This window comes from Barbus barbus (genome assembly GCF_936440315.1).
Source record: "Barbus barbus genome assembly, chromosome: 2".
NCBI lineage: Eukaryota > Metazoa > Chordata > Actinopteri > Cypriniformes > Cyprinidae > Barbus > Barbus barbus.
This window is the reverse complement of record NC_136730.1, coordinates 30,940,587-30,966,337: the sequence shown is the minus strand read 5'-3', so window position 1 is coordinate 30,966,337 and position 25,751 is coordinate 30,940,587. Positions and strand designations below refer to the sequence as shown.

At 39.5% G+C, this 25,751-nt stretch overlaps 2 protein-coding genes across 10 annotated transcripts; both read left to right on the top strand.

Annotated features, from left to right (window-relative positions):
* Positions 1-696: 696 nt before the first annotated feature.
* On the top strand, positions 697-3,430 carry LOC306887168 (transmembrane protein 208-like). Of its 2 annotated transcripts, none has more exons than XM_079444720.1 (6): positions 697-1,019; positions 1,167-1,262; positions 1,346-1,405; positions 2,002-2,138; positions 2,241-2,325; positions 2,420-3,430. In XM_079444720.1, exons 1-6 carry the CDS (start codon positions 1,014-1,016, stop codon positions 2,561-2,563), a joined length of 528 nt encoding a protein of 175 aa, XP_079300846.1. In that variant the 5' UTR covers positions 697-1,013; the 3' UTR covers positions 2,564-3,430. The 2 variants fall into 2 exon arrangements, with proteins under 2 accessions (XP_079300846.1, XP_079300847.1); XM_079444721.1 differs by having other exon boundaries at positions 843-1,019; positions 2,021-2,138; positions 2,420-3,423.
* A 372-nt stretch (positions 3,431-3,802) lies between these two features.
* On the top strand, positions 3,803-25,331 carry LOC306887114 (katanin p80 WD40 repeat-containing subunit B1-like). 8 transcript variants are annotated; one of them, XM_079444640.1, is made up of 19 exons: positions 3,803-3,991; positions 5,428-5,561; positions 5,651-5,781; positions 5,864-5,981; positions 6,652-6,752; positions 6,888-6,929; positions 7,295-7,378; positions 7,495-7,610; positions 7,758-7,829; positions 7,905-8,055; positions 8,317-8,501; positions 16,783-16,964; positions 17,063-17,181; positions 17,256-17,474; positions 19,815-19,964; positions 20,176-20,252; positions 20,341-20,415; positions 21,652-21,768; positions 24,744-25,331. In XM_079444640.1, exons 2-19 carry the CDS (start codon positions 5,522-5,524, stop codon positions 24,877-24,879), a joined length of 2,115 nt encoding a protein of 704 aa, XP_079300766.1. In that variant the 5' UTR covers positions 3,803-3,991; positions 5,428-5,521; the 3' UTR covers positions 24,880-25,331. The 8 variants fall into 8 exon arrangements, with proteins under 8 accessions (XP_079300766.1, XP_079300769.1, XP_079300772.1 ...); XM_079444643.1 differs by having other exon boundaries at positions 3,807-3,991; positions 16,783-16,934; XM_079444646.1 differs by having other exon boundaries at positions 3,826-3,991; positions 5,472-5,561; positions 16,783-16,934.
* Positions 25,332-25,751: the final 420 nt, after the last annotated feature.

Below are 25,751 nucleotides of genomic sequence, written 5' to 3'. Positions count from 1 at the left end.
TGTTTTATCACACGGTGAGGCTTTATGATCACGTGCTCTTTGAAATGCAAAAGAGAGTTTAAAATGAATTGTATTCTAAAAATGAATTGTATTCTGTAAATTATGTTTAATTGGTATCTTTTCAATTTTATCCACCGTGACTCAACATTGCCTGTACCTATTCCAGCGAGGCACAACCTCAGGCAAACTGAGATTAAGCCAATGTTCAGATTTCAGCATCAGGTATCCTGAAAATAAAATGAACTGACAACATTTTTCAGAGTATTTTCACGCTATTCAGTTGTGAGCCAATGTAAAGTCAAACTTTGCACATTGTTCACAACAAATTGTTTTTAGACTTTGCTCTTGGTCTTTGGCTTATCATGGGGAGATGGTAATAGTATGTCCTTCAGCATGGGGACTTTGTTTAAACCTAAAACCCTTTTACTTACTGGGCAGTGACTTGAAAAAAATATTGATTTAATCATATCATATCAAGTCTGTTGTGTTATTTAGTCTTTGGTCATTTCAAGAATTTTCGTTCTAGTTTTTAAAATGTGTTAAACTTTTAAAAATTTACGTTACCTCAAAAACAATCTGACTAATGACCTCTAACACTTATATAATATATAGTGATAAGGAGAAACAAAGTCTTTTTTTTTCTTCAACCCGAGGGGGCTTCCTGTTGTACCCTATACCTTTGGTATCTGTAAGGCAGTTTTGGAGGAAAACTAAAAATACATTTAAGAACATTGTTCTCGAGTCTAAACGTTGAATACTGTACAGACATATTTATTCAAAATGGAAATCGTTAAGTTTGTCTTAAGTTATCACGAGGTGGCGTGAAGTCCAGGTTTTTTTAAGGATCTGACTGTGACGCATTTTCCAAGCGCCGGAAACGTGCTCGCGAATGCTGATGTGTTATTAGTTTTGAAGATTATTCTTTATAAGATAATCAGATCCGTTAGTTTTTTAGATGCCTGAAGAGAAAGGCGTTATCGGGTGAAATAGTCGAGAAGGAGAACTCAGGCGAGATGGCGGTATGAGACAGTCCTGACTAGCTATTAAACCAGAAACATTATTAATAACTGTGTCTTTAAATGTATTCATGTGATCGCTGTATACTCTAACTAGCGAGATTTTCTGCGTGTCAGTGCTGTCCTGTTAAGTAATATGTGTCTCTTTAGCCGAAAGGAAAAGTTGGAACTAAAGGCAAAAAACAAATTCATGACGAAAACCAGGATACTCTCAAGTTCTACTGCAGAATCATCCTGGGAGCAAACGTAAGGCATGCATCTGAGCTTCAGTCTGCCTTTATAAATGTGTTTCATGTTTTTAATTGATTTATTTGTTGTGTTCTTTTCAGGCTATTTGTGTAGCAGTCAATCTCTTGCTCTTTTACAACTCATCTACATTTTGGACATGGGTGAGTCAGAGTGTGATGTGAATAAGAGCATCATTCAGCATATGTATATTTAGTGCTTTTGCATTCTTTGGCGTGTGTGAGCAAATCTTGCAGATGTTGCATGCATATCTGCTCGTGGTAAATAGACCAGAGGTTTAACATCTTTTAGATGCCATGGACCCCCATAATTATACGTATGTGAGGGGCCCCCATTCTAAAATGTATGAGGCAGCTGTATTTTGTATGTATAAAGACCCAATTTATACTGTGAAAAAAAAATTTATATTGTTACATTATACATTTTTTCTACTCACTATAATATGGTAATGTTAGGTGTATTACTTATTTAAATGTTTATTTGCATCTTGTTTTTTGTATTTTATTATTATTATCTCTTAACTTCTCTATGGCCCCTCTAGCACTTCTTTGCAGACCCCAGTTTGAAAAACGCTTAAAAGACAATAATGCCCATCTCTCCACCTCTAGAGCTTTGGTAGAAGTTTTATGTAGACCACTGTATACGTTTTTTTTGGTCAACAGTGAGATGATAAACTTTTGGTAGTTTCCAATCTTTTGGAAAATGTTATTCACTTCTCTCTTTGTCTCCCTTGTACCAGTTCTTTCTTCTGTTCGCAGTGGCGGTCTACATTGGCAGTTACAGATCTATGTCAGCAATGGCCAAACCTGCATTTGCCGAAGATGGTAGCTTGCTGGATGGAGGGATCGACCTTAACATGGAACAGGGAATGGCGGAGTGAGTTGGCTGTTTAATCTTTAATTTTTATATGGTGTATATTTCCAGACAATGATTAATACTCCTCATGACCATGACTAATTTTTTTATATTCACATGCAGACACCTGAAGGATGTGATTCTTCTTACTGCTATTGTTCAGGTCCTCAGCACTCTGTCATCTTACTTCTGGTACTTCTGGCTCTTGGTGAGACTGCATAATTGCACTGAGTGTAATTACTTTGAGGTTTCACAATTCCATTTTTACTGAATTCGTATTGTTTGCTTTCTCTTCACATCAGGCACCTGCAAGGGCTTTGCATTTATTGTGGGTGAACTTCCTGGGCCCCTGGTTTTCTGCTGAATCTCAGGGAGCCCCTGAAGAGAACGAGAAGAATGACAAGAAACAGAGGCGACAGGAACGACGACAGATGAAGAGATTCTAGACTTGTTTGTGTTTCATTTTTTTACATGTATTATACAATTACAAATCATGCAATCTAAATTATTCTGAGATATTTGAAATGACAGGTTAGTCCAGACAATAGATGGGCATTGTAAAGTGTCTTTGACTTTCTCTCACTTGTTATCTGCTGCTCCGTCCTTTTCAGCCCTTTGGTTCCTTTCTCTCACTTTATGTCCATCTTAAAATCTCTAGCTCAGGTGTGCCTCTGAGTGGGGCTCCACATATTTTTTTCAATCATAAAGTGAGTGAAACTCACACAGAATGCCTTTGCTTACTATAGTGAGCTTTCATATCGTTAGTTTCAGTTGCTAATGAGTACTTTTTAACAGGTGCAGCTAGATGATCCATTGACCTCAGCAATTTAGACCTGAGGCTGTACGAGCTTCACCAACCACATGACGTTTCAAAGCACTTGGCCTTTCAGAAAATATTGCTGTGATTGTTCAGTACGGGGGAAATCATGTGCCGATTCTGTATCAAAGTTAATCGTCTGTGTGATGTGGTATTCTGTTGAAGCTATAGGTGCTGCCTTGATGCAACGCCAAAGTAGATAAAGATAAAAAATAATTGACCTTGAGTGGCAATAAAGGACTGTCTGGTTACATATTTTTACCTGTTCAAATGAAACTATACTGCTTTATGAAAGTTGGATGGGTTAGTATCAAGAATAACTTTTAATAAGCATGACCTCAGTATTGACCAGCCCAAAATCAATTTAACGTTTCAATGGACTAAAGAAATGAGCAAAGGGAGATATAAACTCTGTCTTGACAACCTGATTAAAATAAGTTGTTTCAGCTGAAATTTATGGAGACTCACTGATTATAAATAAACTCTTATAAAATGAGTTGATGCAAATTTTCTTCTAAATTGATAGAATAATTTCTCAGTTCCTGGTTCATTCGGACCCAGTCCTGGATGAGCGAAGGACAGCGGAATGGTTTTTTGGGCAGTGTTCCTGGGGGCTGTCCCAATAGTACATGCTTTGGATGTCAAACACACCTGATTCAATTCATGAGCTTTTTAGTAGTGTATTTAAAGACCTAAAATATATTAGATGATTACTATTGAGAGGCCCACAGAATTTGGCAAGAAGTTGTTTTCCGTTGTGATAGCCCCTTGTGCTGCACAATTTGAATGTTTTCCTTGGCTGACCTTCAGATTGGATTCTCTTCTAAATGACTTATTAAATCAAGTGGTAAATGAAGCCTGCTGCGGTACCAGAATCGAGAACCACTGTAATGTGGCTAGTGGCCATAGTTCTACTGCGCATGCGCACTCGGATCTTTTCTCGTCCTAAACTAATCTTTTTTCTTATTAGAGCTGATCTGATCTGTGTATCTATCGGCAGACTGCAGCCATGAGAGCCCCTATTTAACCCAGACTGACCGTCACCAGCACAAGGAAGGTAAGGGGAACTGTTGCTAAGCTACCGCTAACGTTAGTTAGCAACCAATCAGAAACAACATGACAACAGCAAAATTTAAGTGAGTAAAGTGGGTCGATGCTTGTCGGTCGAGTGTGTTGTCGTCAACTTTTATCTCATAAATATACGCCAACGGTTTCTGGACTTTAACAGCATCACAGAACAGATAAGGCAATCAGGTAAATGCAGGATAAGTTATTTGTTTACAGTTCAGATTAGTTCGTTAGCCACGTTGTGAAGCTAACTTAGCGGAAAGTTATCCAACAAAACAGGGTTGAGTCTCTAACCAGTTAACTTACGACGTTTATTAGAATGACTTGTTAGTAAGGCTTTTAACAGAGTTAAATAGATAATGATCGAAAGTAGATTGCTCGCTTTCAAATTGCTAATTTTCACATAAATTGCAACTGCTCTGATACAGTCTCGCGTGGCAAAGTGACTTCAACTGGATATGCGTCGATGATTTATTGAATCTTGCAACAGTTTCGGACTTTGTGTAAGTGGTAGAATATGTTTGTGTTCGTAAATGTTTTGTTAGACTAATAAGGTTAAGTTTCAGCGTGAAAGAGCATAGTTTGAAATGGCGATACCTGGCTGCTCTTTGTCTATAAACGCCTTGCATTTGTCCGCTATGTCGCGATAAACATGATTTTGCATCAAATGACTGCTTTAATCGGTGTTATTAACTCTAAAGAACAATGTGAATTTACTATTGGGGTAAGTAACCTGGCATGAGAATAAACTAATGTGTAGTTGCCAATGTTATAATTAAATGGCATAATAAAATAATTAAAATAAAGTCATAATAGCAACACTATGATTTTTATTATTTCACTCCAAAAATAAAAACGATTTACTCAGCAAAGAAAAAAAACATTAGTGTCTACAAGTTATTCATTAACATAGGCACAAAAACGTTGATGTTCAAAATAATACATTGTCCCAAATCACTATTTTCCAGATACACAATATTATATTAGTTAACCTCAAAGACTTTTCGACTAAGATGCATATCTGTTGATATTCAGAAGAAATTTTGAAACTAAGAATAACAGCCATTCATTAAATGTTTTGAGATGTTTTCGAGAGAAAAAAAAAATGGATTTGTAATTAAACAAAATCTTGCATCTATAACAAATTGGACCCATATTTGACCAAATCTGACATGTTTTAAAATCCAGTAAAATAAAGTTGTATGCATCAATTTTTTTTCTTATAGATTCTCTACAGGCAACTGGACATAATACAACTATAATTTAAGATGCATTCATGCATTAACAATTAGCAGAATGGGATGTGATTGAAAAGGGACACCTTTTAGCATAGTGGTGTGTCCTGAAGTTTAGAGTGATCGTTATGCACAGCATATTTACTCAGTCCTTTGTCTGTCTTTTGAATAAATTATATAATTTTAACAGATGGACAGAGAAGATAAAGCAATACCATCCCATCCCTGACATAGGTGTTGGTGAAATGAGCAGAGTGAGTTGACTCAATCACACAATCATCACGATGGCTCTCACCAGCACTACTATAACATCATGGAAACTGCGTGAGTACACAGCAGGATGTTTTAAATGGTCAGGACCTCCATTTGAAGTTCTGGTAAATGTCACTGGCTTATTCATGTGTGTTGTTCAGAGGAGATTGTGGCTCACTCCAGCAATGTCTCTTCACTGGTTTTGGGGAAATCGTCTGGTCGTTTGCTGGCCACTGGTGGCGAGGACTGCAGAGTCAATATCTGGGCTGTCAGCAAACCAAACTGCATTATGGTAAAATCCTCTGTTATTTGTTCATAGGAGAGAATTAAGTGTCTCACAGCTCTTTGATGCAGTGTTTGTCTGTGTTCTGTAGAGTCTGACGGGCCACACCAGCCCAGTGGAGTGTATCCAGTTCAACAGTTCTGAAGAGCGTGTGGTGGCCGGTTCTCAGTCTGGCTCTCTCCGGCTTTGGGATTTGGAGGCTGCTAAAAGTAAGTGGCTTTTGCACTTTCGTTAACAATCAATAAGAAACCGGGGGATTCTCTTGAAACCAATAAAGAAAATGTGGAGCTTATGTTGATGTCCAAAATAAGGAAATTAGGGTCCCACTTTATATTGGGAGTCCGCTGTGTATGTCAAATTAAGAAACGCACTTCAAAATTCAAAGTGGGTCTGTAAAATATTGTAATGGTCCTAAATATAGACTTCATTTCATTTATGGAAAAAATTTAGTTTTTCTTTAGGGAAATGAGGCAGACATTTCTTGACCGGCTTTGAGATTGATTTGTCAATTAAGGTTGATTGGGTCATTGTTAAAAATGTGTCTGCCTATTTTATTTTTTAAATTAATTGATGTTCTGTGCACTGATGGGGCACCAGGTCAACATTTGCTGTAGAGATGATGTAGAAAAACAAAATGAAAACAATGCTATTTCACAAAGATGTAGTGAAATGGCATTCCTTTCACTTTCTGGGATGATTAAATTAACCTGTTTGGTGGAAGAGGTCCCGTAGTGATCCTTCCACTCTGATCCTTGAAGACACACAGGGGCCATCTGACCAGAAACACTTTAAGCAAATTGTTCAGAGTATGTTTACCTATTGCTAAGTTAATTTCTTTGTGTGGTGGTGTTTTTTTTTTTTTTTTTTTAATATATGAAGTTCTGCGCACTTTGATGGGGCACAAAGCCAGTATCTGCAGTCTGGACTTCCACCCCATGGGAGAATACCTGGCGTCTGGCTCTGTGGATAGCAATATTAAGGTGTGTTAAATGCATTTGCCTTGAGTGTTGTATAGAAAATTTTATTCTCTCTCATTTACTGATATAAGTTGATATATCGTTGTGTGTATTTTTTTGAAAGATTAACTTTCATGTCTTATCATCTTTCTTGTTTAGTTGTGGGATGTGAGAAGGAAAGGATGTGTATTCAGATATAAGGCAAGTACAAGGCTGATGGTGTGTGTGTGTGTACAATCAGAAGCCAGGCTAATCACCCTTAACGCTCAGTTGTGTCTGAACACATGATTAATCTGTGGATTAGTGAGGCGCTCTCCATCTATCTTGCTCTACTGTTTTGCACAATTGTCTGTTTTGTGCTTGTTGCAAGATTTAGCCTTTTGTTTATGCACTTTAGCTTTAAAAGTCTTGAATATTTTGTTTAAAATGCATTAATGGCACTTATGAAGAGGTTTTGTGTTTAAAGCACTTTAGTTTAGAAAGTTTCTCTTATCTGTTACATATGCACAAACTCTTAATGAATGTGATGATGACCTTATGTGGTTAATATGAATGTCTCTTGGCAGGGTCACACTCAGGCTGTGCGCTGTCTTGCCTTCAGTCCTGATGGGAAATGGCTTGCTTCAGCCAGTGATGACAGCACAGTAAAGGTGAGAACTGTGCTGTCCATCTTGCTTTTGGAAGTGATCTTGCCTGGATGAATGAAGAGGGCTTTTTTTTTTATTTATTTTTTTTTATGTGTATGCATATTCTGTTCCCCATCTAGCTGTGGGATCTGATAGCAGGCAAGATGATCACTGAATTCACATCACACACATCAGCAGTCAGTGTTGTGCAATTCCACCCCAATGAGTACCTGCTCGCCTCTGGGAGTGCAGATCGGTACTAAGTGTTTTTGTGTGTCTGTGTGTGAGGTTGTGTTTGTCCTTCTATAAATAATGCGGCTTAAATTAAATGTGTTCTGTGCTGCTTTTGCCCATGTTTGTTATCTCTGGCACCCTCTTTATGGGTTTTGTATATTTGCTGCAGGACTGTTAAGCTGTGGGACCTGGAGAAATTCAACATGATTGGCTCGTCAGAGGGCGAGACGGGAGTTGTGAGGTGGTTATCTGTTTTCCAGTGGATATGTTTGTTTTTCTGTTTGACGCCCTAGCTGAATTCTCTGCCTTTTTGCAGGAGTATATTGTTTAATCCTGATGGTAGCTGCTTGTACAGCGGCTCTGAGAACACACTACGAGTGGTTGGCTGGGAGCCTGACCGTTGTTTTGACGTAGTGCTTGTAGGCTGGGGCAAAGTATCTGACCTGGCCATCAGCAACAACCAAATGGTTTGTACTTTTATACATAATCTTTCTTTTTCATTTTACATGCAGACATGAGTGGGAGCTGTACTATTTTGTGAACTTGTTCCTCTTGCTTTCTGGGATGATTAAATTAACCTGTTTGGTGGGAGAGGTCCGTCGTGACCATTTCCACTCTGATCTCTGAAGACGTGTACAGGGGCCATCTGACCAGAAACGCTTTGAGAAACTCTTTTGGAGGAAAGCTTTAAAAGGCATTTTAACAGTTTATATCTGTCTCTTGAATAGATTGCGGTGTCCTACAGTCAAAATAATGTGAGCTGGTACATTGTTGATCTCAATCGAGTGAAGAAGTCAGGATCTGTGATCCAAGGGCTGATTGAGGACAAGCCGATCCCAGCACCCACATCTGCAATGGGAACAACATTAAGGCGGAATTACGAGCGACCCACTACATCCTGCACTGGACAGGAGTGAGATTTCTCTTTTTTTTCTTTGTCTGATGTATGTTACATCCACTCATGTAGACCTTGGAATGTTACTTCTCAAAGAAAGTCAGCATGGTGTTTTTATACTCGCTGTAGTTTAAACATGAACTGAACTGAAACTTTCAAGATTTTTATTTGTCACATACACAATTATACAGGGTATAACCAGCAGTGAAATGTAGGTCAGGTCCGTTCCAAGGACAGTGCAATTATATAGAATACAAATATTAAGGAAAAGTAGAAAAAAATTAAAGAATAAAATAACATAAAAGATAAAAATATAATATAAATCTAAATGTGCAGGTCAGTATGTTGACTTAAATAGTAATAAAGAGGAATGTGCAAAAAAAAAAAAAAAGTTGTACAGGGTATGTAAATAGCAGCAATATGAGTTAGAAAAATTATGAATAGCTTATTGATATTTACATGGAGTCAAGTTATGTTAGAGTTTAGGAGCCTGATGGCCTGGGGGAAGAAGCTCCTCCTAAGTCTCTCAGTTTTTGCCATCAGGCTACGGAAGCGCTTACCAGATAGAAGCAAAGTGAATAGTCGGTTAGCAGGGTGATTTGGGTCCTTGAAGATTTTAACAGCTCTGTTTTTGCAGCATTTGAGGTAGATGTCCTACAGAGAGGGGAGAGCAGACCCTGAGATGCGCTCAGCTAAGCGCACAACTCTCTGTAGTGCTTTGCAGTCCTGATTGGAGCTGTTTCCATACCACACTGAGATGCACTGAGTCAATACATTTTCTATGGTCCCTGAATAGAAAGTTTTCAGGATTGCTGGTGAGACCCTGAATTTCCTCAGCTGTCGCAGATGGTACAGTCTTTGCCTGGCTTTCTTAACCTGTGTTTGGATGTGTGTAGTCCAAGTCAGGTTCTCAGAGATGTTTACACCGAGGTACTTGAAGCTACTCACCCTCTCCACAGGGGTCCCACTGATCATTAGAGGAGTGTAGGGCTGCTGCTGTCTCTTCCTAAAGTCCACGATCAGCTCTTTAGTTTCTCTCACATTCAGAGAGAAACAGTTGTCCTGGCACCATGATGTGAGTCTGTCTACCTCGTCCAAGTATGCGGTCTCATCGTTGTTGGAGATGAGGCCCAGAACCACAGTATCATCAGCGAATTTGACAATGGATGTGGAGCTGTGAGAGGACACGCAGTCATGCGTGTAGAGAGAGTAGAGCAGGGGACTCAGGACACAGCCCTGTGGGGCTCCTACGTTCAGAGTGATGGAGTTTGAGGTGAACTGGCCAACTTTCACCACTTGAGGTCTGCCGGTGAGGAAGTCTTGAATCCAGTCACAGAGTGAGGAGTTTAGGCCGAGGTCTGTGAGTTTAGAAGCCAGTTTGATGGGGACTATAGTGTTGAAAGCTGAGCTATAGTCAATGAATAGCAGCCTTACATAATTCCCATTGTTGCTGTCCAGGGAAGAGTGTGTGAGGGAAGAGTGGAGGACGTGAGAGATGGCATCGTCAGTGGATCTATTTGGGCGGTAGGCAAACTGAAGAGGGTCCAAAGTATCAGGGATGGAGGAGCAGATGCGGCTCTTTACAAGTCTCTCAAAAACCTTCATGACTATAGATGTGAGGGCAACTGGGCGATAGTCATTCAGGCAAGAGGGTTTATTGTTCTTTGGCACAGGGATAATGATGGATTTTTTGAATGAGGTGGGAACCACGGAGGCATTAAAGATAGAAGTGAACAAACCAGCGAGCTGATCGGCGCAGGACCTCAGAACACGGCCCATCAGGTCCGGCTGCTTTCCTGACGTTAACTTTCTTTAGCGCCCTCCGAACCTCATCCTCAGACACAGTGATTACAGGATTATCGCTGCTGAGCAATTCCATGGAAATGTCAACCTTGCCATGAGATTTTTTTTCTACCAAAATAACAAAACCCTTTCAAAGTTGTCCTTTAAGGTCTATATTTTATAGTATTGATGTGCTGTCATGGAAATTAAGAACATTGCTTTGTTTATTCACCACATATGTGGTTTTCACAAATAGAAAAGGTAAATTTTCAGTCAACCATATTTCATGCTTTCAAAAGAGGTATCAAATACTCCCTTTTTTTATACTGTTAACGGTAAGCATTTTGCTGAAAGATGGGGGGATGCATGAGAAATACTCTCACTTTACGACAGCACTGCCTTGTACATTTATAAGCGATTATATTTAGGGAGTCATGACGTCACGCTGTGCTGTCTCGACCGTAACGATTTAAATATAAAGTTTATACTGTATAATAAATATTAATACAAATAATGTCAATCTTCATATACAAAGCCAAAATGTCCATGCTAATTATGATGGACAGTTCATATCACTTACTTGCTCTAAACAACCTTAATTATGCGTTACGGACGTGACCGTCACGGACGCTTCATATTAAATCATGCCAGCTCATATTTGTTCACCATGCTGTTGATATTAAAATCACTGGCTCACATTAAATTGATCTCGGTTACTGTAGGCTATATCAGAACATTTCAGAAACCAATTAATTCTAGTAACATAAAAAAAAAAAAAATTTAATAAAGAGAACATTGAGATTTACATATCGCCATAATTAAATTATTATAAATATAATTATTACAGTTTTTAATAGAGAGGGACGAATAGACGTGCGCAAATGTTTACTCAGCTGATCGCCTATGTCCTACTGTACCTTAAACTAAAGGACACGCCTCTCATGATGGCGCGTTTTCCCTCATTTTCTTTCCCGCGCGCGCGCCCTCTGTTGACCAAGAGGAGTTATTTCTGAGGTTAATGCAGATCTTCTATTTCTGGATAAATCTACTTTATTTGAAGTAAATGGTAAGTAATTTGATATTTACATGTACATTTTAATTTAGAGAAAAGTGTATAAATTACAATAATAAATAAAATATCTTGAACACTGGCCTGTGCATAATGAAAGAATCAGTTCAGTTTTAACTTTTTTTTTAATTTATTTTTTTTATTATTATACTATCAATGTTAATAAAAGTAATTAATATAATACAACAACCAATAAAACTATATGCAATAACCAACAAAGAAACAACAACAAAATGTAATTTTACTATATAACTCTCATCCTATAGCACAATGGCAAAAACTAATACTGAAAGACAAAGGGAATTCAGAGAAAGGAAGAGGAATAATGAAAATTTCAAGGAAAAGGAGAAGAAAAGAAAAAAAGCAGAAAGAAAAAGAAAGAAAGAAACACAATCAAAACAAGAGGCAGAGAGAGTCAGGGAGCTTGCTAGAGAAAGACAGAGGAAAAGGCGTTTGCTGAAGAGGTCACAGATTCCTGCTTTACTCCAGGAGTCACCACAGAATTCACAGTTTAAAAGGCAAGGGACTAAAACGAGCACTCGGAGCTTTACCTAGCAGCCCTCGAAAAAAATTTACAATTATAAAAAAGATTGCAACATCACTGTGCCTTCTTCCAGAGAAAAACAAAATGAAGCATGTGACCGCCACCACTACTACATATGATCATGTCAGAGAATTCTATGGGAGAGATGACATCTCAAGGCAAGCACCAGGAATGAGGCATGTGGTAACAGTCAGAGAGGGAGGAATGAAAAAGAAAATCCAGAAACGGCATTTAACAATGTCTATTCTAGAGGCATACCGCTACTTCAAAAATGAACATCCGGAGTCTATAATTGGAAAATCTCAATTTGCTGAGCTTCGACCATCTCATGTGCTCCGGTCTTCAGACACTCCAAGAAATGTGTGTCTTTGCCGATATTACAAATATTAAGTTAGCCCTGGACTGTCTGCAACATGTCATCCCAAGGCAGGCATTCCAGAGCACACAGGATTTTGTTGAACCTGTGGCCTGCGATACAGATAGTCCCCTCTGCATGTTAGGACAGTGTGCTGAATGCAGGAATGGCAAGCTCTTGGAAATGTGTACCCTCTGTAACATCCCAGAAGAAGATAAACAAATTAAGGTAACCTGGTACGCATGGGAAACCACAGAAGGGCTGCCAAATAAGGTCCAAAGGAGTGGCACACTAGGTGATGTACTTAATTTTCTGAAGACAGCGGCTACAAAATCTGTGCATCACTGTTTTGTTAAAAAACAGCAAAGTGGATTTTTCCAGGCCAAAAAACTGCAGGCAAAAACAGACCAGGAAACTGTAGTGCTGCAAGTACATTTTGCCGAAAATGACTCCGCTGCCTACCAAGACCAAATCCAGTCAGCACACTGGCATCAGAAGCAGGTCACAGTGTTTCCCTCAGTCCTGTGGTCTGATGGAGATCCTGAGTCATATGCTATAGTGAGTGACAGTATGGAACACGACAAGAGGTCTGTGGCAACCTTCCTCTCCAAGATTGTGGAGGATATTAAAATGAAACATCCTGCAATGAAAGAGATTAACATATTTAGTGATGGAGCTGCTTCTCAGTTTAAGAACAAGTTCATCTGGTGTTTCATGTCAACTACATTCAAGGAGCTGTTTCCAGCTTTAAAAGTACAGTGGCACTTCTTTGCCACAAGCCATGGCAAAGGTGCAGTGGATGGCGTGGGAGCAACAGTGAAGCGTGCAGTTAACACTGATGTCCTCTGCAGACAGGCAGTCCTTGTGACAGATGCTGCTTCGTTTGTAGCTTCTGCAAGAAAGAGTTGCCCAAACATCAACATCAAACTCATTACATCCAAGGAAATCACAGATTTTATACAGCATCATAAGCTAAATGAGAGATGGGCCATTACCTCAGCTGTTCCAGGCACTCAATCAGTACATCACATGGAGCCAGTCTCCTGGGGAGAAGTGCGGCACAAAGTCTACTCCGAGGCAGAACAGTCAGGTGTCCATACATTTCTGTTCTCGGAAGTCACATCTGCTGAAAGCCCCGTACACCAGTCCTCTGAGCATCAGTCAACAGCTGCAAAGAACATCAAAACCGGAGACTGTGTCTTGGTCCAATTCAAGGCAAACAAGTCATTCAGGCAGTTTGTGGGACTTGTTAATAACCGAGAGCAGGAGGCACTGGAAATAAGTTTCTTAAGAAGGAATGACAGTGCTGGATTACTGTACATCTTACCTGTGATGGAAGATAAAGCTTGGGTGACACCTGACCAAGTGATTGAGACTTTCAACCCAAAAGTAGACAACAGAGGGAGGTATCACTTTGCAGAGGCAGTCTTTGCAGTATTGAAAGAGAAAAAAAAATAGAAGTCATCCAATTAATCACATTTGTATGTTTGTTTTGCCTTGATTGACATTAGCTTTTACATTTGATAATTTCATCTTTACAATATTTAATAGCATGTAAAAAGTAAAGACTGACTACAATTATTTTTTCTTTTTGTCTACAGTGAATTAACTTATTTTTTTTTTTTGTAAGTTTCTTATTCACAATTCATGCTCATAACAGTGATCGATATACTGTATGCTCACCTTTTTTGGACATCTGTTTTACAGAGCTCTTGTTGCTACAAAATCCTCAACGCTAGTGAGTTACAAATGTTGACCTATGTAAAAAAAGTTCATGTTTATTTATCTTTCAAGTATTTCTTAAAGATGTTCACATTAAACAATAAATAAATACTTTTATGCTCACCTTTTTTTGGACATCTGATTCACACAGATCGTTTTGCTGCATCTTAATCTTCTTAACATCCAAATGCCAGCCATTAAACTTAGTAAAACATAACTACTAATTAAGTAGTCTTTAGAGACGATAAATAACATGTAGATTGCTCTAAAGCATTGGCTTACACTGCAATTATTTTAACAAACATAATGCAGCTATTTTGAATCACGATTGGGCATTTAGCAACGCAAACTGGGAATAAACATTACCATCAAACATAATATTGCCATCATTGTGACACGACTGTATTTTGCATACCATTCTTCACACAGTTTGACGAGAATGGGTTGCACAGACACAGGCCTACACAGTACACATATTTCAATTCACTGAAGCTTGTTCTGAGTGTTAACCGCGGCGACCTCCGGGACTTGGCAAACATTTATTATAGCTGATTATGTATATTAGCAAATTCTATATTATTCGGGGTCTAAAGTAAACACCACATTAGCAAATAATCATGTCCAAATTCAGTTTTGAACACATCCGCACTGGTTACATTTTAACAGCTCACTCGCGCGAACACAAGCTAGGTGATTTCAGTTTAAATGTTATTAATTGCGCAATCTCACCATACAGATGTCTCGGAGGGAAATGTTTGATGGTTTAAATACCCAACCGAGACCCAGAAATAGATCTCGGTTAAAGTTTTTAAAGCATTTTATCTGATTTTCCAGAGTCAGACAAGTGACAATTTCAGATCTGTCACGTCCGTAACAATGGTTTTTCCTCATAAATGCAAAAATAAAATAAATAATTTGTGTTCCTTTCGGCTGGTTTTATTTCTTTTGGCTTGTGCACTTGAATTCGCAGAATTTCTACAAAGTATTTAGACTCCCAAAAACTCAAGTCCTTTTTTGTCACGTCCGTAACGCATGCATATTTGCCTGATTTAAAATATAAAACGCGTGCATAGACGCTTAAACTCTATGGTTAGGGGTTTAGAAAAATATAAACCGATGTTTCAGTATATTGAAATATAAATTCTCTGAGAATGTAAATGTTAACAAGTTTTTACTGCAAATGTCACGTCCATAACGCTGGAATTGCTCTGATCTGCCTGCTGCTTCCTGACGCGCTGGACGACAGAGTCGCGCCACCGCCGTTGCAATCGAAATTGTTTCCGAAGGCACAGATGGTCCTCAGTACCTGCCACATCCGTCGAGAGTCATTGAGCTGGAAATGAGACTCAATTCTCTCCCTGTATCTGTGTTTAGCGGCTCTTACTGCGCGTCGGAGAGCATAGCACGATGCTTTGTACTCGCTCATATTCCCGGTCAGAAGAGCCTCATTGTAAGCGGCAGTGCGTGTGTTAACCGCAGCACGGATTGTTCTGTCCACCCACGGTTTCTGATTGGAGAATGTCCTTAAAGTTATTGTTTCTGTAGCTTGCTCGGTTAGCGTGTTTACAAAGCTTAATGCTACATCCGTGAACTCGCTGACGTCAGAAGAACTCTCCCGGAACATGTCCCAGTCGACGTCATCAAGAGCCGCCTGCAGCATAGCCTCTGAGTGGGAGGACCAGCGCATCACTACTCTCTGCACCGGAGGATCCTGAACGAGCCTTTGTTTGTATTCCGGTGTGAGGAAAATGGCGGCATGGTCCGATTTGCCAAAAGCCGGTAGTGAGCGGGCTTTGTAGGCATTCTTGAACGGAGTGTAGCAATGATCCAGTGTATTTGGTCCTCCAGTTGGACAGGATACATGTTGATGGAGGTTCGGCATGACCTGCTTGAGGTTGGCTTTGTTAAAGTCCCCCGTGATGATAAAGGCAGCGTCAGGATGTTTGTTAATGTAGCCGCTGAGCACATCGTGAAGCTTAAACAAAGCCAAGCCAGTGTCTGCCTGTGGTGGAATGTACACAGCAGTAACAATGATCGATGAAAACTCCCGGGGCAGATAAAGTGGGCGGCAAATAATGGAAAGATGTTCCAGATGAGGCGAGCAGGAACGCGACAGAATGGAGATATTCCTGGGGTCACACCATTTCTTGTTGATCATGAAACGCACACCTCCACCCCTGGATTTACCGGCCTCTGCTGTTCTGTCCGTCCGAAAAACAGAGAAGTTATCACTTGGCATAACCGCAGTGTCCGGGACCGAGGACTAAAGCCACGTTTCTGACAAACAAAGGATGTTACAGTCCCTAATGTCCCGTTGGAAACTAATCCTGGCTCTAAGATCGTCCATCTTATTCTCCAAGGATTGGACATTTGCGAGCAGAATGCTTGGAAGAGGAGGACTGTGAGCCCTTTTCCGGAGTCTATCTCGAATTCCAGCACGTTTCCCGCAGCGTTTCTTGATCCTTTGCCTCGGGGGGTTATTGTTTATCTCTGCGTTCCGAAGAATCTCCAGTGGCCACTCTGGGTTCGTGGCTAAAGTGTCCTGGAACAGGTTAGTGTAGCGGTTTTCCAATGTGTTTCTTTGTTATAGGTGATCAGTGCCGACGTGAAATGTGTAAAAAGAGAAGGTAAAAGTAAGTAAAGTAAATAAAAACACAATCTTAGCGGAGGGACCTGGACGGCGTCTGAACTCAGCGGCGCCATCTTGTATTCCTTGAATAGTATCTATATCTTCACATTAACAATCCAAAAAAAGAAAGCTTGTGAGTAGGGTTGTCTGATATTTTTTAAAAGCGTTTAAGAATTCTGATCTTCTGTGCTTGTGTAGGATGAAGCAGAGTTCAGAGGCTGATCGCCGGAGTCCAGAAGGAGAGAGGAGAAGTCCTAGCAGTGAGGATGAGAAAGAAGACAAAGAGAGCAGTGCAGAAATCACCAACCCAGAATATTATAAAGAGATCTTTCAGCCGCGCAGTGTCATCTGTGAGTTTTTAGATGCACAAAATACAATAGGTTAGGCAATTTTCACACATGCTGCTTTACATGTGCCATGGTATATAATCTAATTCTCTTTTGTTTCTTGGTCATTCCTGTTCTGATTTTCCTTGCAGCACGTACACCACCTAAAAGAACTGAACCCTTCCCAGCTCCCCTAGACCACTCTTTCTCAGAGAGTGTACTAGAGAAACCTGGCCCGGCAGTTAAGATTGTAACTCCAGTAATTGACAGGGTAGGTTTTCAATTTCTTAAATGTCTCTTGATAGTCATAAGTGTAGGTTATTTATGATGATTATGTATTTTCAGGCAGGACAGTTGAAAGGTCCCATTATCTCCTCTACTCCAGTACAAAGAGTTGAACCAACTGTGATCGCTGCTGCTCCCCGTCCAGTAGCTGTGGTTACCACATCAGTGACCTCTCCCTCTCGTCCTGTTGTTACGACCACCAAACCTAAACCTTCTACAGGAATCATCCTCTCGTCACGTAATGAGCCAATTGGCCTCAGTGCAGGGGAGTTCCTTTCTGTGAGTTCATTGGATGTTTAATGTTACTGTCTAGCACTATTGTTCCCTTAAGATGATTCTTTTTGTATTATGCTGCATTCATGTCGTGTCTGAATTGCTGTAATTATTAGAGATTATTGGAGCTACTGGAGCTGTTCCCATCCTTTTGATAATTTTCTGTTTCTGTGGTAATGTTCATAACCCTAAATGGATCCATGTGTGGCTTTGTTGATAAAGATAGCAAAATACTTCATCACTCCCAATTTGTCTCATGAAAAAAAACTAAAGAACAAAGTGCGCTAGGGTATACGGTGTGTGTTCGTTATTATAGCCAGAGTCAGCTGTCACCAGTCCAGGGTGCTTTTGCACCAGAGGAACCTTTTCATAGTTCCTAGAACTGTTGGCAGTAGTTCCCGCTTTTTGGCATGTTCTCACCACAGGAACTAGGAATGTAGTTCTAGCAACTCTATTTGGAGGAACTAAATTAAAGTAACTCCTACTTCAGAGTAGGGTCTAAAACCGTTCTATAGGAACTACCAGTGAGGTAAGTGTACGCTGATTGGGCAAACGCATGTGAAACACCACCTACCCGGCTTTAATTTTCTTTTTAAAGATTTGTTTTAATTTTTTTATGCCTTTATTTGGAAAGGACAGTGTGGAGTAGACAGGAAAGCATTGGGTGAAGAGCGAGGGGAGTGGGATTGGCAAAGGACCACAAGCCGGGATTCGAACTCGGGTCGCCGTGAGCACACTTGTGCTGTATGTTGGTGCACTAATGCGAGGCTATTGGTCCCGACTTACCCGGCATTTTTAAAAAGCAGTGTAAATATTTACTCCACAAACATGGAAAACGGCAATAACTGCATACTGTTTTCTCAGCATCGATATATTCTGCAATTTGTCATAGGAGATTTAGTCAGTTTTTCATGCTCTTTCAATCGCGTAAATTTGCGTGAAAATTCTCCTTTATCACAAAAGCAACAAACAACTCTGGTCACTGCATTCTCCATTCATGGTTGTTGATGTTCGTAAATGCTGCGAATAAAGACGTCGTTGACTGCCGCTTCAGAGTTCCTGCTACAGGTGCGAATGTAATCAGGAAAACGGCCTGAGGAAGAAATTGGTTCTCTAGGAACCACCTAGAACCTTCCTAGAACTATGCAGTGCAAAAGCACCTTTATATACAGTTGGGCAAAAAAGTATTTAGTCAGCCACCAATTGTGCAAGTTCTCCCACTTAAAAAGATGAGAGAGGCCTGTAATTTATCATCATAGGTACACTTCAACTATGCGAGACAGAATGGGGGGAAAGAATCCAGGATATCACATTCTGATATTTAAAGAATTTATTTGCAAATTATGGTGGAAAATAAGTATTTGGTCAATAACAAAAGTTCATCTCAATACTTTGTTATATACCCTTTGTTGGCAATGACAGAGGTCAAATGTTTTCTGTAAGTCTTCACAAGGTTTTCACACACTGTTACTGGTATTTTGGGCCATTCCTCCATGCAGACCTCCTCTAGAGCAGTGATGTTTTGGGGCTGTTGCTGGGCAACACGGACTTTCAACTCCCTCCAAAGATTTTCTATGGGGTTGAGATCTGGAGACTGGCTAGGCAACTCCAGGACTTTGAAATGCTTCTTACGAAGCCACTCCTTCGTTGCCCGGGCGGTGTGTTTGGGATCATTGTCATGCTGAAAAACCCAGCCATGTTTCATCTTCAATGCCCTTGCTGATGGAAGGAGGTTTTCACTCAAAATCTCACGATACATGGCCCCATTCATTCTTTCCTTTACACGGATCAGTCATCCTGGTCCCTTTGCAGAAAAACAGCCCCAAAGCATGATGTTTCCTCCCCCATGCTTCACAGTAGGTATGGTGGTCTTTGGATGCAACTCAGCATTCTTTCTCCTCCAAACACAAGTTGAGTTTTTACCAAAAAGTTCTATTTTGGTTTCATCTGACCATATGACATTCTCCCAATCCTCTTCTGGATCATCCAAATGCTCTCTAGCAAACTTCAGATGGGCCAGGACATGTACTGGCTTAAGCAGGGGGACACGTCTGGTACAATGTGATTTCCTGGATTCTTTCCCCCCATTCTGTCTCTCATAGTTGAAGTGTACCTATGATGAAAATTACAGGCCTCTCATCTTAAGTGGGAGAACTTGCACAATTGATGGCTGACTAAATACATTTTTGCCCAACTGTATCCCTAAAGAGTCCATGTTCGTACATTAAGGGATCATAATACTTAAAATGGACATTGGTACCTTTTTAAAAGGGCACTGTACTGACTGATTTTGTACCAGTATATAAAATGCTGTGTGATTTCGGAGTAATGTGTCCATTTTAACAGCATGCACGAAACGCCAAAGCCGGCGTGATGGGAGATGATGAGGCACTAGCACAGATCCGAAAAGGCCATGACACCATGTGCGTTATGCTGACCAGTCGATATAAAAACCTGGACACGGTACGCTCCGTCTGGGCCAGTGGTGATGTCAAGGTAAGTGCTACAGCACTCAAGCTGATGAGCTTTGATAAACTGTGGGACAGACAGATCGTAATGAGAGCTCTGTTACTGGCTGATGGATAAATTTTACTGCTACACATCGAAAATGTATTTCTAATGTAATCTAGTAAATGCTGTAATGAGCTATTATTGAAAGCAGCAGTACACTAAAAGCAGTGTTTGCATTTCCCTTCATGTTGCCCAGACTTCCCTGGATTCAGCGGTATCTATGAATGATCTTTCTATTGTGGTGGACATCCTTAACATAATCAACCTCAAACCGTAAGCCATCCATACACTTTATCGCTCACTTCTCCTGTCCCACCATCATTTTTAGCAGAAGTTATAATAAAAAGTTATTCTTTTTCAGATCACTGTGGAAATTGGACCTCTGCACGTCCATCTTGCCACAGATTGAGGAATTACTGCAGAGCAAATATGAAAGGTGACTTATTAATGGTTATGACCTGTCTATTTTAATTAAAGTCTCTAAAGTAGGGCTGGGTGACTAAAACGATAACGTTAATTATCGTGATATAATCTTCCTCCATAAAACAATATCAACAGTTGTATATAATATTACATAATACAGATAATGTTTATGCGCCGAAAGCAGAATTAAATGGCACCACTCATTTCAACCACACCACACTGACCATTTATCCACTTGGCTCAAAGCTCGACAGAGCAAGTTTACTAGCTTACATATGCGTTTAATTTTAAAGTGTCGGTCAGATGACCACTAAACAACGCTGTGAGATCCGGTGTAAAGCTCTTGAATTCCGCGAAGAACACGAATGACTCGCTGATTTAAACTAGTTTAAATCCAGATGAAACTGCTCTGACAAACAGGAGAAACGCTGTGCAACGATGATGCAGTCAGAAAGCTTTTCAATCTACAAATCGCCATTTACCATGGATTTACTTACTGCACCATGTATTTGTGGCAGAAACATGGGATATTCTTATAGAATTGTATCACATTATTGATAGACATGTATTAAAGGAGTAATGGAATATAATCAGTATTTTCGGATTAAGCTATAGCGTTTGTGCATTTACACAATGTATTTAGACGATTGTTTTTAGACTCAAGCTACTATTGCGGTCAACTCAAGCTACTGTCAAATGTGCATATCTAGTAGACAATGTAATTAATAGTGCAGCCTGTTGAAGATGCACGTCATCAAAGTCGGGCGACACAAACCTGTTTCATGACTTGAACGATCTAAGCTAAGAGAGAAAAAGATATATATATAAGGAAAAATGACTGGGAGTGTTAAATTAAAGTGTTTGTCATTTACACAATTAACAGTCTGGTTTCTACAACTTTCACTTTGGAGCAAAAATCTGCCTTTAAACTTGAAAGAAAAAAAGATTTGAAATGTGATAATTCTCATCATCGACTGATATTAAAAATTATCGTGTCTTGTGTTTTTTTTTTTTTTTTTTTTTGTGGGCCATATTGCCCAGCCCTACTCTGAAGGGTATTTTGATGGAGTGTGATGTGTTTTAACACCTTTAGGACCATAGATTTTTATATCTATAATTTGTATTTATATACATATTGACAGTACGTTTATGGAAATAAATGAACAGTGCAAGGTTTTGTGAGAGCCATTTATCAGAGTCCTGTGCAAATACAGTGATCAAGTAACACATTCTCCTTGTCCTTCAACAGTTATGTACAGACTGGTTGTATGTCTTTAAAACTGATTCTGAAGCGGTTTTGGCCATTAATCTCGGACACGTTGACTGCTCCTCCATCAGTAGGAGTGGACATTACTCGAGAGGAGAGGTTAGTACCTAACAAATGCCCATGCTGTGTGGTGTTTTATTTTTTTTAAATAAATGGCCTTAGTCTCTGTGTTAGTTTACATTCCTTGAATACAGCACACAACAGTGGCTGTTTATTTAAAGGGGCACTACACTATTTTTGAAAAAAGGATCATTTTTCCAACTCCCCTAGAGTTAAACATGAGTTTTACCGTTTTTTGAATCCATTCAGCCGATCTCCAGGTCTGGCGGTAGCACTTTTAGAGTAGCTTAGCATAGATCATTGAATCTGATTAGACCGTTAGCATCTTGCTCAAATGACCAAAGAGTCTCCATTTTTCTGCAATGATATTACACGGCTCCTGAATATATCATAACTAGTTACCTAGCTGGGGACTATTTTCAGACGCTGCGTAATATCATTGCGCCTGCTGCACCCTTAGCACGGCAGCAAAGTTACTTGATTATTACACCAGAATGAGAGTATAGTTCCTAGCCATATCGGCCTAGAAAATCGCTACTCTTCATTTTCCGTCAGTCTTTGTACATGATGTAACTACAGAAGAGTCAAATTTTAAATAGGAAAACTATCAAAACTCTTTCAGGGTTCCCACGCGTCCTGGAAAACCTGGAAATCCTGGAAAATGAATGACCAATTTTCCAGTCCTGGAAAACACATGGAAAATGAGAGAAAACATAAATTGTCCTGGAAAAAAATCTTGTTGTCCTGGAAAATTATTATTATTATTTTAATGTCCTTGGTCATTGCAGAACAGTTTACAAATGGTCTAAAACAATTAACGTTAGTAACAGAAAGCGCTCTGTTCAGGGACGCAGAGTTTTGACACGTGAGTAATCTAGCTGTGACGTAGTGACGCTGTCTTGTGTTGGCGTGGCAGGTGCTTGTTAGAAATTAAGTGCTCGAACGTTTTCAGCAAATGTTGTCTGGTAAGTACGTAGCTAATCTTGTTAATGGGGGTTAAATGGATCGTAGTTCCGTGATCCATACGGAAACAGTCCGCACCAGTTTGCGGATTAGTTATAAAATTTAACCATCACAGAGTAAAAGTTTATCAGTTGTACATGTTTTGTCTTGCTCGTTTACACGCTCAAGCAATTTCAAACGATTCCATCGTGAGAAGTGGTGAAATAATTCGGTAACATTACTTGCTCAATGTTTTCTTTGGACACACACACAGAGAGGCATTTCAGACAGCGCGCGAAGAACAAACTCCTTCCTCTTTCACATCGTTTATTTATTTCTTATGTGAATGAAAACCGCTTACTTAGTGTTTCGTTGCCCAATGAATCATTTGAGAAAGCGATTCAATGAACCATTCATTAAGACCGTGATTTGCTGCCACCTACTGGTGATTTTAGTGTAATTTTTAAAGTGTTCTTTTCTCTTACTATTCAAAATTGTATTTTATTTTAAAACATTAAATTCATGATAAATATGGATTACTGATCAACTACGATCCATTTAACCCCTAATGACTGAATACTGTCAATAACATATACAGTAAATTAAGACAAATTAAGAACAAGGAGGGATGTAAAAAGAGATGGTAATAAAAATAAAGATACTAGAGCATGTAATGGCTATTCATTGCATCTGTAACATTTCTGATCTTGAGTTACAGAAATAAGCAACACAAATGTCAGGGAGACAGTGCAAGTTTAAGAAGGAATGGAAAGAAGATCCCCAGTTCAGGGAATGGCTAGGAGAAGTATCGAGACGGGGGTAGCTGCAGCCTGGAGCAATGGGCGTGCTGAAAGGAGGCGTTCCGAAAGGTGAATCAGTACAACAAAATCTACCCCTAACCCTACCCCCACACCCTGACAGACAGCTTTGTCGACCAATCATTAAGACCTTTCTCCACGCCCCTACCTTTTGGCACGCCCTAACCTTTCGCCACGCCCATTGCTCAAGCCTGCAGTTATCCCTACTTGGAAGTATCAGGAGATGTGCAAAGGGCATATTGCAAGTTTTGCAGGAAATCCTTTGATGTCGGTAACATGGGTCTGTCAGCACTAAAGAGTCATGAACGAGGGCAAGGCCATATAAAAGTTGCTGCACAAATGAAAAAAGAGATAAAAATTACAAATTTTCTCAGGGAAGGGGCTTCTGAAAACAAAGGACAGGACATTTGCGGACAAACTAACAAAGACCTACAAGCAACCACTGTAGATGTAGAAAGTGTCAGTCAGCTTTTCAAGTGTCAAATACAAATGAAGAGGCAATGTGCTCAGGCAGCTCAGTGTGTGTGTTCAGTGCAGTTCTGATTTTATAGTTAAGTCATAGCCATAATGTGTATGTTTTTTAAAGACTTCTGGAGGGAAGAATGTATTACTTTAGGCCATGAATATGTGATCCATGTCTTTTATTCCCGTCGTAATGAAATTTGAAATGTCCTGGAAAAGTCCTGGAATATGAACTCTGAAAAAGAGTGGGAACCCTGTCTTTGGTCATTTGAGTGAAATGCTAACGGTCTAATCCGATTCAATGATCTATGCTAAGCTACTCTAAAAGTGCTACCGCCAGACCCGGAGATCGGCTGAATGGATTCAAAAAACTGTAAAACTCATGTTTAACTCTAGGGGAGTTGGTGTTTTTTGGAGTTATTTTTTTCAAAAATAGTGTAGTGCCCCCTGTAAATAAACAGCTACTGTTGTGTGCTGTATTCAAGGAATGTAAACTAACACAGAGACTCTTGAGTTGGAAAATGAGCCTATTTTAAAATTAGTGGATTGTTCCTTTTTAAACGAGAACTTGAACCATGTATCAGTTTTATTGTGTGCTGGCTGATCTACTGGTGACCCTGAGTTTAATCCAATTTTAGTTGCGTTGTTGGCCATGGGCAGAGTACATTTTAATTAAATTGTTAATGTTAAATTTAGCTTCTTAATGAGACCATAGATGCAGATTAAGCAGGTTTTAATTTTTTCATGGGACTTGAATAGGTTTTTATGGGACTGTTGTACTGTGTTTTTCAGGCATCAGAAATGCAAAGCGTGCTATAAGCAGCTGAAGAGCCTCAGTAATGTAGTGAAGAAACGGGCAGAGCAGGTTGGTCGTCATGGCAGCACTTTCAAAGAGCTACAACTTCTTATGGCCCCATTGGACTACTGACACACGTGTGCGCACACACACTCCTCAATCTCCAAACATGAAGCTCAGTCAAAGACTCCATAATGTGGCAAAGCACGGAGCTTCATGACTGAACTTGAATGGACTTTTCACTTGGCACTTAAGTATGTGTGCTCACACAAGCACACTTTGGAGTGAAGTATTTGTGTAGGCTTCAGGTGCTTATTTTCCTAGTGGCTAAATTTTGAATTTCTTTTTCATTACTTTGAAATGCACTACTTGTTTTTGTAAACACTTGTCAATAATAAAGGACAAATTTCATTTGAAATTCCCAAAAATATTTAGTAGTCTAGTGACTTTTTAAAAAAAGAAACGTATGCTTGGTATGCTTTATTCCCTTTTTTTATTATTATTATTATTATTATTCAAAGATTTACCATGGAAGTCAATCACTTAAAACTGCAAAAACAATGATATAAATCTGGTCAAATTTCATGGGTGAAATCCAGTCTTTTTTGAAATAGGAATCCATGTGATCAAGAGTTGTGAGGGACAAAAGTTCTCTAAGCAGACCTTGCTCCTTTTCAAATATACCACATTGACCAACTGAAAATAGCTTGGTCTGACACTGACTTCTGTGTAAGTGGTCCTTCAATACTGCACAATATAGGTATTTGCGTGAACACTGCAATAAATGCAACACATTTTTACACAAGCACATAATGTATTATTAGTAAGAACACAATGAAGTCATGAATAACTGCAAGGTGTTAGACTCTATATGTGTCTTTTTAAAGCAATTTTAAATTCCTTGCATGCTACTGTGAAATCTATGTAAAGCCTTTTAGATTTTTAGATGCTACAGACATAGGAGATCATGCTTGTAAAACTGAATGCAAAGAAATCAGATTTAA